The sequence below is a fragment of the Amblyomma maculatum genome, chromosome 10 (genome assembly GCF_055883805.1).
Source record: "Amblyomma maculatum isolate TAMU_Amacu chromosome 10, ASM5588380v1, whole genome shotgun sequence".
In the NCBI taxonomy this organism is placed as follows: domain Eukaryota; kingdom Metazoa; phylum Arthropoda; class Arachnida; order Ixodida; family Ixodidae; genus Amblyomma; species Amblyomma maculatum.
In genome coordinates, this window is record NC_139353.1 from 57,372,275 (window position 1) to 57,388,013 (window position 15,739).

The 15,739-nt window shown below is 43.6% G+C and overlaps 2 protein-coding genes across 2 annotated transcripts in view; one reads left to right on the forward strand and one right to left on the reverse strand.

Moving 5' to 3' along the window:
* Positions 1 to 823: 823 nt before the first annotated feature.
* Positions 824 to 6,595, forward strand: LOC146176569 (sulfotransferase 1B1-like). Its single transcript, XM_084581327.1, has 5 exons — positions 824 to 862; positions 2,360 to 2,364; positions 3,941 to 4,043; positions 4,354 to 4,754; positions 6,037 to 6,595. Exons 1-5 carry the CDS (start codon positions 824 to 826, stop codon positions 6,593 to 6,595), a joined length of 1,107 nt encoding a protein of 368 aa, XP_084437453.1.
* Positions 6,596 to 9,885: 3,290 nt separating this feature from the next.
* LOC146176570 (phospholipid-transporting ATPase ABCA3-like) overlaps positions 9,886 to 15,739 on the reverse strand; it is a 59,735-nt gene continuing 53,881 nt past the window's right edge. The window contains exons 22-23 of the mRNA XM_084581328.1: positions 14,158 to 14,380; positions 9,886 to 10,152 (exon numbers count right to left, since the gene is read on the reverse strand). Coding sequence (XP_084437454.1) covers positions 9,910 to 10,152; positions 14,158 to 14,380 — 466 coding nt within the window. The 3' untranslated portion in view covers positions 9,886 to 9,909. The remainder of the gene's footprint in view (positions 10,153 to 14,157; positions 14,381 to 15,739) is intronic.

The following is a 15,739-nucleotide window of genomic DNA, read 5'->3' on the forward strand; positions in this document are numbered from 1 at the left end:
TCAGTTTTTTTTTTTTTTTTTTTTTTTTTTTTTTTTTTTTTTTAAGAGCAAAAGCCTCTTCGTTTCTTCTGAACCCCCCCTTTTCTTTGTACCGTTTGGGTCAAAATAATTGTGGCAGGGCAAGGGCAAGCGTTGCTAGAGAGGGATAGAAAGCAAGTGCACCTTTGTACAAGCTGCCTATGCCAATGTTTGTAAAAAGTGCCTAAAAGGGTGCCTAAATGACCATCCGTGCATTGAAATAACGCAAAGAAACAGATGGCTAATTTCTTCGGCTTTCAATACAGATCGCCCTTGCGTCAATTTATGCTCTAAAAGGGGCTGTGTTGAGGGAGCAAGCTTCGCGGTTATCTATATAATGTGAAAGCAGAAAAAAAAAAAGGGCTGTGGCTGGATGTGCGTGTGTCACTGCGTCCGTTGTTTTTTTCTTAATACAATTTATATATTCAGGTAGTATGATTATCCTATGGGCAGGCGCTATGCTGCCGCTTCTTACTGCACAAATTTAGTCACTGCTTTACGCCGAAGTAAATGTTTGAAAGCAATGCTAGTGTGTGGAACATTCCTTATACTGTAGTTTACAACATCCTTGCGAGAAAAAAAAAAAGAGATCTACCAGTCAGTCTAAACCGAAATGGTTGGCATTGAAGTTCGAGTCCAAGAAGAAAATGCATCATTTTAGGTTGCAAATATTTGGTGTTATGCTTTCTAAAAACCAGGGTACACGCTGTTTAAATATTACACAAAGAAGGCTCGTAATTTTAACGAAGTGTATATTTGTGACTATTATTCACAGGGTTGAAGAGTGCCTCATCAGGCGTGCAACATGACTTCATCAGGAGAAAACACCAAGCGGGCTGGTCAAGTGAGTAGAAAACTCTTTCTGGGAGTTAATAGGGAAGTTAAAAAAAAAAAAAAAGGTGACGGAGTCCGTCTTGTGCAAGCGACACGTGACAATTAGCTGTCTAATACAAATGGAATGATAATCTGACCTGAACGATCAGTAGTTGTCGGATCATTCAGTCAGCCTTCTATTCCACGTCCAACGGCCAATTTCGACCATTGCTTCTAATTGAATTGAAATGGAATTCAGCGTTCATAATCATATTTTAGCCGTTTCCTATTTTACGACCTCTGGATACCGAAACTGCTGCTTCAGTATTCGAGCTATTATTACGCTGTTATATAGGGCTGGCCGTCTTCTGACTCTGCGAAAGTGCACCGAGTGAATAGCTATTGAAGGACTTCTTCCTTAATGGAAGTATATACACCATACAATAATTGCCGCTTATGGATAAATGCAATACAGGTTCAAAGGAGAGAAAATATATGCTTGTTTTCCAGATGGATCTAGACTTCTTGCTTGTGTAGTTGTGAGGCTGTGTTCACTTGGATTCCAATTATTAATTCCTCCCTTCATTCAATTCCTCGCGGTTCATTGTTTTAAAGAGAGCAGCCTCTCTTTCCACTGGTCCTTTTAAAATTTTGAGCTTCTTGAGCAGGTGTTCTGAGGCATGGTGGGGTCTATAAGTGCTCATTCATGTACATGGATGTAACCAACATCACAGGACTGACTTCACATTGATGTGTCTTGAAGTTCACAAAGCATCCACTCTACCACGCTGGATGGTCGGCTTCAAGACACGCGGTAAGTGTTAACCATATGTTTAGCATAACCTAAAACAAGGATTGAAAAAAATCGGGGCAATAAAGAATGGTGAAACCAACAGCATATCGTTTTTTTTTTTTTTTTTTGTCAAGTAGTGATTCTCAGGGTATTTATACATTCCGCTCAATTAGTTAAATAACTGAGATAATTTCAGCAGAATCTTTATTTTCCAGTATGGGACCAAGTGGGTATCATCAAGTTGGGAAGGGGGTTAAAAGCAACCTATCCAGTTTATTTTAGCAACGTACCTGCAACGTGGCACTTTTTCTGGCGTTTGAAGAAAGGCTGCCAGGTATGAAAAACTGTCAACTATATGAAAATATAAAAAAAAGGCAAATAATATGTCCTTGGCTTCAACCAGCTGCAGTGTTCTGCTTTTTTCAAAGCCTTGATTCATGTTACGTGAAACACGCTGCATAATCAATGAAAAAATGACTGGTTCAGCCAAAAGCAGGAAGGAGCATTTCATTCTACTCAAGTTGCTACATACAAATTGACATTGTCACAACTCCAAATAGAAAGCGTTGTTTGGTTACTGGTACATGGCAAGGAATGCTTAGATAATGCTTAGTAAGAAGGAATCGTTTCCTGAGACTCTTTACACTCATTTGGCGATGCGTCAATCATTTCGTTCTTTTAATTTGCATTTTTTTTGCTCTTTTTTCTTTCTTTTTTTTACTTTCTTTTGCCAAGTGCGGGTATGTTATTTACTCGATTTTGACGCATTTTTCGCAATTCCGACGTCCGTGACTGTTTTAACGTCTGCACGCTATATCGGTGTCCTTGGCTATTTCGACGTCTAATTGACGTTTTTGGCTTTACCTAAATGGCCGATTCCTCCACATCAACGAAAATTTGCACACACACATTTTTCCACCCTCAAAACCCATGCAACCATTGTTTTCCTCATCAATCAATCCATTTTTCGGCAATCACAATGTGACATCCTCCACGGACGCACGAATACTGTCCACACTCATGAGCCTACAAAATCGTTTCGCGTTAATATCTCCAGAGCGCCTGATACACATTCACAATGAATATTCTCGGCACCGCTGCCAGTGCGCCTGGCCGCGGGCGCAAATTTACTTTATAACATCGCAGTGAATATGTGCCGTTCTCTGTTTAACTGCATGCATCTTTACGTACAGCTGTAGAAGTATTGCGACTAGGATGCAGTATACTGCCGCAAAGTCACTTACTGGCGCCATCATGTGGTGGAGCTCGGGAGACTGGCACGCGCCCGCCTTCATCGCTCGGAGAGCGAGCGAGTTCTCCGAGCGATTAGCCAGCCATGCCTTCTTTCGCCGGTGCTTGTGTGTTGGTACTAGTACACATGCCTACTTAGTTCTACAGGCTTCTGCGGCAGTATGTTGTGCAACTTAACATTTCAACCTATTATTTCTGGAGTGTGGTAGGAGGTAAATTTCGACGATGCAGGTATCTGCTGTCTTTACGCGCAATAAAAGCTGTATAGTAATCGAAAACAGAAAGACAATTGTACATGTTCTGTTACAGCGGTATTGTTCAAGCTATACCGAAGTCATTTGCATTAATTTTCCCCGGCTGTTTCAATAAAATCTGGGTAAAGACAGCGACCACAGCTTCGACGCATACCCGCGTTTGTAATAGGTATAGTAGTAGCAGTAAAACATTTATTTAGCCTAAAATGGAGGTCGAGTTATGGCTGTCCAAATTATAGACAGAATCCTAGGTTTCAGGATCCTGATGGGTGACGCGATCTGATTCGTTCGCTGAATCAGCGATTACTAAGAGCTCGTGTCTGAGCCAGACCGGGCTGCCTCCCAAGAGAAGGAAGAATAATGGGAACTGGGAATTTGGTTAGCTGGTGGGTTCGGTCTCTGCTCGACAGAGACCACTGCCAGATAGTGCGTGTTAGAGATAGAGGATTATGCTTGAACAATTGCACTGCGAACAGCATTAGAGGGTAGCCCATTGGCCTTGTGAAGCCTGCTGAAGCCTGAGAGCGTATGTAAAACACCCTTCAGCCGCAGTCATTGACAAGTCAACCTGAATCCGCGAAGAGTCGACCAAAGCCTACTACTGGCCCCTTGCTACCAAGGCAACTTAAAACGACAACTTGATTAACACCAGCATGAGTGCAGACGTACGCCTGGATGAATATTATGTGTGTTAGGAAAGCAGATAGGCGCGTGTCTGTGCAACGCCATGTTGTATCATTCCTTGAGTTACTAAGCACTTTGTACCAAGTTGTACTTTTTTTTTACTATGTTTTTGTTTTATCTTCATCAGGCAGCGATGCAAAGTGTGCGACTTAAGCGAGAACGTTAGCATCAAGCCTGTTTCGGTGATCGGAATTTCCAAAGAATCTCTCGCAGCCAAGATCCTCAGAATCGTAAGCATAAGTTCATTGTCAAATAGGTACTAAGTAATATACAAGAGGTGAAGAAAAACAGCGCGGAAACGAAGACGAGACCACACAACACTGCGCCTGTGTTGTGTGGTCTCGTTTTGGTTTTCGCGCTGTTTTTCTTCACCTCTATTATGCACCAACTTGCCCGCCAAGATGCTCTCTTCAATATACAAGACTGTAACATGTCATTATGAAAACAGTGATACGCGCACCTTTGAAGTGGAGCACGCATGATCTAGATGTATACTTTTGATTCCGAGAGTATATTACTGCACAAAAATGTTATTTGCAGGTGGTGGCTGGAGACCCCCATTCAGTCTATCACGAGGTCAAAGGCCTCCACTTGAACCGCGTCTTCAATGAGTGGGTCATTCAGTCGGCGCTCTCGTACCAACCACCGGACGGTGACGTCTTCGTCAACAGCTACCCGAAGTGCGGCAGCACGTGGATGCACCACATCGCCTATGCAGTGCTGACGAGCGGAGCCGAGCAAGACACCATGGGCGAGGAGCGGTGGAAAGCCATGCCGTTCCTCGAAATCTCGGGCGCCGAAGGAGCTCGGGCCATGGCCCGACCGGGGGTCATCAAAACGCACCTGCCATTCGACAAGCAGCCATATTCAGCCAAAGCCAAGTACGTGTACGTGGCACGCAACCCGTACGACTGCTGCGTGTCCTTCTACTACCACACCAGGTAGGCGACACCCCACTGCTTTAATTTTCAGTGCAGTGCAGTTTTAGTGTCAATAAATTAACTGAGATGGGAGCATAGCCTTTGCTAAAGGCGCCTAGAACATTTTAAAGGACTGCTCTTAGTTCTCATCTCTGTAAAGCAGCCGGGTTCGTGAGAAACGGGTATTATCATGCACCGTTCAACGACGGAGACACGAGCATCTCCCTAACCCTTTCAATGACGGAACACTGTCTGCTGGATGTTTTGAGAAAAGACTGCACATGACAGTTTGCTTGTGTTTTGAAGCCCTCGGATATGCATATTCAAGAAAACCTTATTCACCTATAATTGACAATATATCATTATGGCTGCTGATCTCTGCATTGTCGGCTATCATAAATAATACAGCTCGATTACCGCAGGCGCAGTTTCTTTGAGAAAAAACATTTTCTGCCCGACATCTTCAAGTCCCTTATTAGCTACACGACGCCATCCCATTTGCGTTGCCGTGAGACAGGCCGACAGGTATAATTTGTTGGGACCTGGCTTTATGGCAAAGTTTCGCGCATTAAAATCTCTAAAAGTTTAAATAAAAACGCACTGGCTGGCTTATCTAAGCCCAGTGGTTTTCTGTTGGAAGTGCTGCACAAGCAGAGGCGGTCGAACAATAATGGTGCACCAATAAAAAAGATTCTCCCAGTATTTTCAGGAAGCGTAGTTTCAGGTAAGCTCCTGCAACGAATAAGCAAAGAGCCGATAAGGAGCATGCACATTTGGATTCTCATTAGAGGCTGCTTGCGCTTTTGATTTCTTGCCTCTCACGGCTGGCCCACACCTGCTAGGCAATCAGCTGTTGTAAGCTTTCATTGATAGATTTTGTAGTCAGATACTTAAACGTTTGCTACCCAGAAGCCTATTTGAGTTACTGCGACCATTCGGCCACGAACATAACCAATTCTCGGTGTGTTGCTTTGTCACGAAAACTTCTGATCGACAACGTGCTTCTGAAGCAATTGAGCGAATGTGCTCTAGTTCGGGTGGGTATAACAAAACAGAAAATGGAGACAGGATAGAATGGGCTAGTACGTACTCAGCCTGAAACATGTTCATATATATTTTTGACGATACTTGTGACAGCGTGTAAGTACTGTGACAATTACTGCAGTGAGATATAGAGCGATAGGCTTCTACGTGTACACTGGGAGGTGGAAGCCTCCATCTAGAGACATCGAGATTTTGAGCAACAAAGCAGAGAGTATAAGCACATCTGCAGCATACTTGATTGATCGTTTTTATTTTGCAGCCGGCTTCCGACGTATCATTTTGAAGATGGCACGTTCGATCAGTTCTTCGATATGTTTGTGGAAGGCAAGGTCGACTTCGGGGACTACTTCGACCACCTGCTGTCCTGGTACGCGCACCGCGACGACCCGAATGTGCTTTTTGTCACCTACGAGGAGCTCAAAAAGGACACTGCTGGTTGGATTCTCAAGTTAGCCGACTTCTTTGGAAAGGAGGAGTACGGTGACAACCTTCGTAAGCACCCCGAGCGGCTGGAAAGGATACTGCTAGCGACCAGCTTAAACAGCATGAAGTCCATAAATTCGAAGTTGATGAACTGGACGGAGGTCATGCAACACGTTCCCGCGGAGGTCAAGGAGCGGTACATCAAGTCGGCGAAGGAAAACTTTGGCGACGTCTGGGAGAAAAAGGGAAAGGGAGAATTCGTGCGCAAAGGCGTGGTGGGGGACTGGAAAAGTCACTTTACGCCGAAGCAGATAGATATAATGAAGGCCTTGATTGGGCTTAAAACACGTGGGAGCGACGTCATGCACTTGTGGAAGGACGTGGGCCTTCCTTGATACTGTACTCCTGCCAGTATTTTCGTTGAAATAAAAGTTGCACTTTTTGCCATTCCTACAGTTGTATCACTCATCTGGTAAGCTTGAGGAAGAAGGCACCCAACTGCTTTACACGTGGGGCTGAGTGAGAAGTCTAAGCATGACTGTTATTGTTTATTTACCGACATAAAAAATACACACGAATAAGTTCTAAAACCTTTGTGCAGTTGAGGAAGTAAAACCTGTCTTTTAGTTCCCGTGATTGCATCATGCGAACTAAATGTGACCATGTAAACCGTCCGGGAGGCTGCTTATGTGAGGATCGCAACTATGGGCCAGTTTCACCGGTATTAATACGTCTTTCTGTTACGCATCCAGCTCCCGCGTTCTAACTGCGGATTGTGTGGTTTAAGTCCAGAAGCGACATGTGCTTCGAGAAACGCCAGACTGTTGGGCTCCGCACCTGGTACTCTATAGCTGGATTTTATGTACTATAGGTAATTATATCTATAAGCATGTGCTTACCATGTGTGCGCAAGTAGTAGTAGATACTCGCTGGTTTTCAGTATCGATAACCGGATACCTACTACCTTATAGGTTCGTTCGTGAAAGGATCGTACGTATTACGGGATTTCGGAGTACTTGAAGGCGACATTTTCCTCTTTATCCATTATAATTAAAGGGGAACTGAGACTATATGTAACCATTTTTTTCATAGACAGTGCCCACCAAACTCGCACTAGTTCTTACTATAGTAAAAACTAGTGCGAGTTTGGTGGGCCCTTTTAGAGCAAATACAGTGGAAAGGTTTATGGATGGTTATAAAACAGGTTGACAAAGCGGTCCATAAGCTGTTGTCGGCCCATGTTGCGGTACACTGCCGGGAGACGTGTTCTACTAGAGTGGATACATCTCAACCTAGTCTTTGAATAACGTAACAGGTGAACATTCCGGCAACCTTTATTATCCATTCTAATGAGAACGAGGCATGGTACTCAAGCCTTCATGCGACAGCATTTCTGACAGTCAGTAGGAAAGGATACGCCGTAAGCATTGCTGCAACCACCTTTCCCAGCTTTAACTGGATAGCTTCCGCCAGGTCATGGCGCTCGCCAATGCTTAATATCCGACCGCCTCAGTTGGTGCTCTGCGGAACGAGGAAAATATTGCTGTATGTTATGTTTACATGTGATTCTAATGGTCGCCCTCCAGACTTGCACCCCAACAAGCCTCTCGCAGTGTTATAAATGTACGGCGTCTTTGAAATGGCGTTTTATATTTTCACGATCTGTTCTAGGGCGTTCATGGTTGCTCAAAATCAACATTGCGCCGGAAATCAGGGAGACGTTCATTGTTAAACCGCTGCCCAGGAATATGGACCCAGCATGGCAGAAGGAACGCCAGTCAAACCCTTGACAAGCACCTGAACGAAAAACATTTTGTGATGCACGTCAACGCAGTGAGGTACAGAGCCACAGAGGCAAAAGCAGCCGCAGTCACTGACTCGCGAATACTACGAATATATTCAAATATGAATAACTATAACCAAATGCATTTGGAGGTCAGAAGAGGTGACAATAGCCCTAGCAATCTCGGAAGCAAACTGAAGACAACACAATTATTGGATAATCTCGGACTCACAAGCCGTCTGTTGAGCCTTCCAAAACACCATGATTAGTCGCATAGCAAACAAGTTCCTAGCCGGCCGGCTGAACAGGCCCTGGCAGGCAACGCACGATTGTTTGGGTCCCCGACGCTGGAGTAAAGGGTATATGCCGTCGTCTGAGGTGTCCCTTGCCGGGCGGCGAAGCCATTGGTAGAGCCTTTCACAACAGCATAAAACATACGGGGAAACAATATGAGCATGTATGGAGAGGCGTAGGAAGTACGCACTTCCACATGACACACTAAGCCGAGAGGTGCCTATAAACAAATATATTTCCAAACATAACCATGTACCCCAAGATATAGGCAACACGATGCAAAAGCGAATATCTGTTGCGGAGACACTGCTCCACTTTACCACACAACATGGGGATGTAGGGCTAGACCCATAATGCCTAAAATAGTCTGCTCTAGTCATGAGCAGTGGGAGGATCTTCTAGTAGACTCGGACGCTCAGCATCAGCTCATGCTGATGCAGCGAGCCAGAGCCGCTGCTGAGGCCAACGGATGCCTTTAGCAAGGACTGCCGACCATTGCTCTTTGCTAACCCACTATTCAAAATTCCCCATTTTCCCAGTAAAGTTTATCAATTAATCTGCGCCAAAATACGACATCATAGGTGTACTATGATATATGAAAACTGCTTTGAAGACTTTCTCTCCCGCGTATTCCTTTAGACGCTATCACCTCCAGTCTGCTGCGGCGTCGCGAGCGCTTTCTTTGTAAACATGGTGTTGGTCTATACAAACGCAGCTCTTGTGCGAAAGTACGAGGAATTCATTCATACAAACCAAACAATGCGTAATCTACAGTAAATGCAAGAATAAAATTAGTCAATTTCTGGCGTAGTAGAGCGGAGAGCGCGTCTCTTCACGCCGCTTCACGGAGTTTAGTCACGCCGTCGAGTGGTGACTTGTCAGGAATGCTCATGGGCCGCTACGGCTTGGAGGTCAGAGCATGGACTTCGCGCCGCGTGCTGGCTTCGCACACTATGGTGCGCAAGCTTACTTCAAATGGTAGCTGAATGAAATGTGCGAGCTTGACGTGACAGCTTCGACACTAGTGGGGTCGGCTGTTGACAACATGGCAACGACACTCTTGTAGGAAGTATCGCATCGCGCTCATTGCTTCTTCTCGGCATAGTGTAAAAGTTTAATAACGTAAGGAGAGCTTCGCCAAAATACCTAATGGCGTGCACTTAACGCAGAGATCGTAATGTTTTGAGTAGTCGTTCTGCAGAAGGCTTCATAGTGGTTTCGTGAATGAGGAATTTGAAATCAGTGAAAGGGGACAAATACAATTAAAAAACTTGCACTCACAGGAACCCTGCTAAACACAAGCCTTACCGATAAAGTAGGGCGGGGGTTCTGGGTACAAATCGTGGCTTAGCGATTTCATCCCTAAAGGCAGGCTGCTTGTACCACTGGCAATGACTGACTGCATCAGGACTGAACTAATTAGGGCTGAAAAAAAAAGCATCGGGCAAAGACTTTGCATCAAGTAAAAGTTACATAAGGAACGTTACCATTGTAAACAGAGGCAAGTCGGCAGAGTAAAGGCGGGACTAATAAATATATATCTGAAGCACAGAAACGACACATATACAGACACTGGATTCCAAGCATGGTGTATTGGTCCTAAGGGGGACATATCCTAGCCAAATGAGTCTTCTAGAAGCCCAGCGTGGAGGCCATGAGGCGTCCCGGCGCAACAGGCTGTTCCTGTTGCTTCTTCGCGGCCGCGGCTGCTGCCTCGCTGGCCTCTTTTTGCGTCACGCTGCGGAATATCTGCTCCAGAGAGGTGTCCGCGATGAAGAACTCCTGCAGCTTGAAGTTCCGCTTGATGCGCGCCATGCGGGCGAACATATGGCTCCACGGCATGCGCACCCTAGACATACGGAACTCCAGCACGCCCTGCAAGAAAGGAATTGTGTAGCGTTAAGCGATGACCGATGTAAAAGAGGTGAACATTTCGCTAGTCATTCAAATCATTCTAAACATGATTGAGGACCTTCAGCATAGATTGATAGGGGACCTGTAGTAATAGTTTACCGTGTTCCAAATGCAGCGGTGTCACTTTCACTCAAGAGGAAACCTTTCCTCAAGAAAAGGTCAGAAGTGTAAGAGTGATGAAGGCCACTCCCTCCATTTGCGGAAAACAATATATCAAGTAATTGTAGTTCCCTGGCGAACATTCCTAAGATCAGCTCACACTGCGATAACTGCATCGCACAGCCATTGCTGTCGTGACGTTACGAGTTTTGTTTTTGAAAAGTGAGAAAAATATTCAAATTATATAAAATTGCTGCGCCTAATCTAAATTTCACGCGAAACAAACCAAATAAAGAAACGAGACCTACGATAGATGGTTTTGCAAAATAAAAATGCATTAATATTTGCTCATTGTGTCTTTGTAGTCGTCTTCAAACAATTCAGAAAAACATGCCAAATTTATTGATTGACCTTTCGATTTTCTCTTGTAGGAAATCAAAATAAGCAGTAGCGAAGCCTTAGAGGCGGGAACAAAATTATTCGCCAAGAATTGCACTCCCTATTACTGCTCAAAACACTGGCCCTTCGTTATCTGTATTTGCAGTAATAATGAGAAAGCGTTTCTTCTTTCATGAGTACTGTCACCTGAATGTGTCAGCAGTGCGTGTGTGAACAGAGGCTGTCATCAAACGAGTGCGCGAGAACTGTCAATCATCCATTACATGAATAATTATTATAATGGTTAATTCAACAAGGGTACATATAGGAAGAAAATTTAATCAAACCACACAAAAGTTCAATTTGTTTTGGGTCATTTCATTAGACATTAGCTAAATAGCCGCGCATTTCAATTATATTTGAATTAGTGCGCTATTAGAAAGTGGTGGGTCACTATGCTTACCAAATAATTACTAATTTTAATTGAGAATGTGTTCTTATTTGTTAAGCAGAGTGACCCACCACTTTCTAATAACGCACTAATTCAATATAATTCAGAAGCGTGGCTATTTGGCTAATATGCCTCAATAATAAAATTACTCATAAGAAATTGCAATTCTGTGTGGGTTTTATTAATTATTCTTGCTAGATGTATCATTGCTGAATTAACCATGATAACAATTAGTCATGTAATGGATGATTGAGAGTTCTCGCGGACACGCTTTGATGATAGGCTCTGTCCACACAAACACTGCTCAATTGAATCAAATGGTCAACCGGCCAACGCCTAAAGAAACGAAGTTGCCGCAGCATATTCTGCAGAAGAGTAATGCTTTCGCATCGGGCCACTTAAAGACGTGAACCCCTGCTATTTTTGTTATCTATTCTAATGGGCTTCGCTTCGCTCTAGCAGGCGCGATCTGTTCTAGATTTCTTGGCTGGGAGAGTGATGGCCCAGATAAGTGGGTCCAGGTTCAGAACTTTCGACTCGGCCAGTGTTATTCCACTACGAACGTTCCTTGAAATATATACAGGTTGAGCGTTATTTTACAGGCCACGAAAATTTAAAACGAAAGATAAATTCCTTTAGATTTATTTTAGCCTTGGGACTATATAGGGTCTAGAAGAAAGGATGCAAAATTTTCATGAAAGTTTCATGCCTTTTCTAACTTTTAATTTTAGGGGGCAAGTATTTGCGAATTGAAACTTTTCTTCCACACATTCTAGTGAAGACAATCATTTCAAGAAATTTGAAGTGCGTTAGCACGTCTTAAGAGTTGATGATGAGTGGTTTTCTTTCTGATCAGTCGTGCTTGCTTGAGATCCGTGGTGAAACACGGAAAAGCAAAGACGAACAGGTGTGACAAGAACTACTCGAAAAAAAACTTGCACAATGCTCTTCAGTAATTCGTTCAAGAAGTAGGTATAATGAAAAGAATTACCGGTAAAGTAAAGAGGCAATGAAGGTAGAGTTTCTTTTCAAAGCGCCAAAAAGTGCTTATAATGGGCTTTTTGAATAAAGGGAAGAGAAGTTTCGGTTGCGGCACGGAACCCGATAGGGCGAGATATGTATTAGGCCACTATGTAGCGCCGCTCCAACGAAGTAGCGCCGCTCCAATCATAAATAAAATCACTTTGCAAACAAATTAGTCTTGGAACGAGCATGTGTAAGAATAACTTAGTTCTCAGGGGCACTTCTGTGGAAGAATATAAGTGTTTTTCTAAATTTGCATAGTGCCTGCTATTCTCACCCTTCTTTTGCATGCAGAAGTTGAAAGAAGGCAGTCGTCGAGCTAGTCACAGGAATGAATTAGAATGAGACATGTAGTAGAGTGATGCGGTGGAATCTTGAATTTCAGTTAACTTAATTCCTTTATACGATTCTGTCACTTCTACACTGTATGGCATTAGTTGCGCTCTATTATGGTTATGCATGAGTAGAACTCTACCCAATGCAAACAATTGTCACTTTTGAGGAGTAATATTGCGACCAGTTTCCAGCTATATGTATACATACACAAATATATTGTAAGGTAGCAAGCACTTGCACGAACGTCTGTTCTTTTCTAGAACCAGTTAGCACACCGCGCGCGACGCTCCTAGCAGCAGTCAGCGATGATGATGATCATGGATCTAAACAGATGAAGGAGGTGAAATTTCGCGCGTTGCGAGAACTTTCACCGTATGTATATATATATATATATATATATATATATATATATATATATATATATATATATATATATATATATATATATATATATATATATATATATATATATATATATATATATATATATATATATATATATGTAAGACTCGTTCCCCCTGCTACGTTTTCTTTCCATTGAAAACTGAATTCCAAGGGAAGGAAAGCGTAGCAGGGGACGGCAGAAAGTTAGGTGGGCGGATGAGGTTAAGAAGTTCGCAGGGGTCAAGTGGATGCAGGCGTTTAGGAAAAATAATCTACCAGTGTTGACGTTCATCCCAAAACAAGCGAATCACGTCAGCTACTAAGATGGTTGCCTAAATTTTAATGCAGACATTTATGCCTTTACGAACGGATGCCTATTTGCGATAGAAACTTTTAGTTCAGCGCTTATAATATTCGCTTATGGAATTACAAAATGCGATTATCTTCGTCGCTTTCGGCAAGAAAATGTTTACCATTCATCAACCAGTTCGAAAGCCGCGTTGCACCTATCCGCTGCAAACATATCACGTGACCTTCTCGTGTCGTGGCTGTCCTCGCGCCGTTCTATATGGCTGACCAGATAGCTATATGCACGGCCATGACGTTTTTATGATCTTTGGGTAACCGCACAACAACTAATTTCGTTTTCATTCCATTTTACCCTCTCCCATTGGTAACTCCTCAATAAAGCTCCTGATGACAGAAACATGCTTGTGACACCCCTTTTGTTTCGTAAACACGGTCATCACCATGCCACACTGGGCGCCCGATGCCGCCCAGCGGCATCGGCATTTAGCGGCAGCAGTGTGAACTGCGGCGACGCTGCGACCAGATTTACAGTACTATACCGTGCAGTAGTTGAGATTACTTGACTGCTTTTAATCTCTTTACCACTATAGCGACTATTAATCAAAATGACATCAAAACAAAGTGAATCGTTACATATATGGCCCCTGGGACTATTGGCGCGCCTACCTGGAATACTTTTCATATGATGAGTCCCATAATTTACACATTTTTAATATGGGTTCTATGAACAGCATATGGAACAAATGTAATTAGACGTAATATATGGACTATGCCTATGAAAATATACGGACTCCGTATTGCCAAATAAAAATTTTGCACAAATTATATAGGAAAATATATGGAGAAGATATGGCAACAAGGATTTTTGCATATATGTTTTCCATATCAGATTAGCTCCAAATTTTTATAACTCCCTATGATTGGCTGACAAAAATTTCAGCGGGGTATAAGTCTCATTTAAAGAGGCATGCACGCAATCAACGCACCTCGTAAGAGTGCACCAGCTCTGCCTGCGGGAAATGCGCGCAGACGGCGATGGCCACCTCGCGCTGGTAGTGCACATCGTCCTTGCGGTCCGCGTACGTCTTCACCGTGATGGTGAAACCCTTGCCGAACTTCTCCTTGAGATGAGGCAGCGAGCCGAGGCACTGCAGCGTGCCATCAGCGAGGATGGCGATGCGGTTGCACAGAAACTCGACATCCGACAGACTGCGAGTGGTTAATACACAGCGGGAACTTAACTGCGTATACAACTCGAGCCAGTTAGCGCCCTCTGCTAAGACCTGATTCTCTAGCTTCTTCTGTGTGTGTTGATGTTTATCCCATGAAGTCTTTAAATACTAATAAAGGCGCTGCGCTTCGTTCATCATTAGGGTGCCTAGATGCGCGCGCCCCTCTCCACTACTCCGCGCGCATATGTCGAGGGCGCGCACATCGAGGCACCCTATAAATCACGGAGATGTACAAGCATGCCTGGAAGACAAGGAACGATAGTTGGATTGTCTGCTGTTAAGCATAACACGTGGATTCAGCAGTAACGATGCGACTTTCCTCACTGAAAGCCTCGGCGAAATGCTGTGAAAGCTTTAATGCCAGCCTAACGCTTACATTAGATTTACCGAATTGCAATAAATAATGAAATTAGCAAACGGAGGACAGCACTCCCCGCGAAGCAGCCGATTTCGGTGCAAAATCAACGCTTTTGGCCCACCACCAGCCTACCCTTGCATGAAACCTAATTTTCGCTGAATTCTGCGTAGACGGTACTGTGTGGTGCTAACTTTCCCCGCAGGTAATATTGAGGAATTATCTGCAAGTTGTCCGAAAAAAAAAAAAAAGAGGCGAAAATTAGATTTAGAATGTCAGCAATTGATGAAAACGTTTTTGGGAGGGGGGGGGGGGGGGGGGGGGAGCTAAAGAACTATTTATCTCCAATCAATCGGATACTAAACATTCGCGAAAGTTTATACTCGTTGCATCCTTACCACTGGGGCGGCTGTCATCGTTATGAACTTGTTTGTTTGAATTCATCATTGGCCAGTGTAGAAGCATGGTGCGCCACATGGCAAATGACTATGAATGCAAAGAAAACGGTCGCTATGTCAATCACGCGAAAACGAAACCCTTTAAAATTTTCTTACAGCACTGGCGGTAATATTCTCTCCACGGTCAGCAGCTACAAATACTTGGGTCTCGTAATTACATCTGACCTCAGATGGAACGAGCATATGTCATATATTTCAAAAAAAAAAGCAATGCGCAAGCTTGGTTACTTGAGGAGGTCGCTTCGACAATCAACACAAGAAATCTGTCTTTTAGCGTACAAAACGTACATTAGACCAATTCTTGAGTACGCCTCAGTAGTATGGGACCCGTATACCCAGAAAAACATAACACAGTTAGAAAGCATTCAAAGCAAATCGGTTAGATTTATATTCAACTGTTATAGCTGGCAAGTATCTCCGACGGTTCTTCTAAAGAACGCAAACTTAGAGCCATTAAAATTGAGACGGTATAGGGGCAGACTGAAATATATGTACCTACTATATCATGATATGCTGGGAATAG

Excerpts from the sequence above, each read along its gene's own strand:
- LOC146176569 (XM_084581327.1), top strand. The coding sequence starts at position 824 with ATGACTTCATCAGGAGAAAACACCAAGCGGGCTGGTCAA. Across the intron at positions 4,044-4,353 it reads CAGCCAAGATCCTCAGAATC|GTGGTGGCTGGAGACCCCCA; the intron begins GTAAGCATAAGT and ends TGTTATTTGCAG. Across the intron at positions 4,755-6,036 it reads TCCTTCTACTACCACACCAG|CCGGCTTCCGACGTATCATT; the intron begins GTAGGCGACACC and ends TTTATTTTGCAG.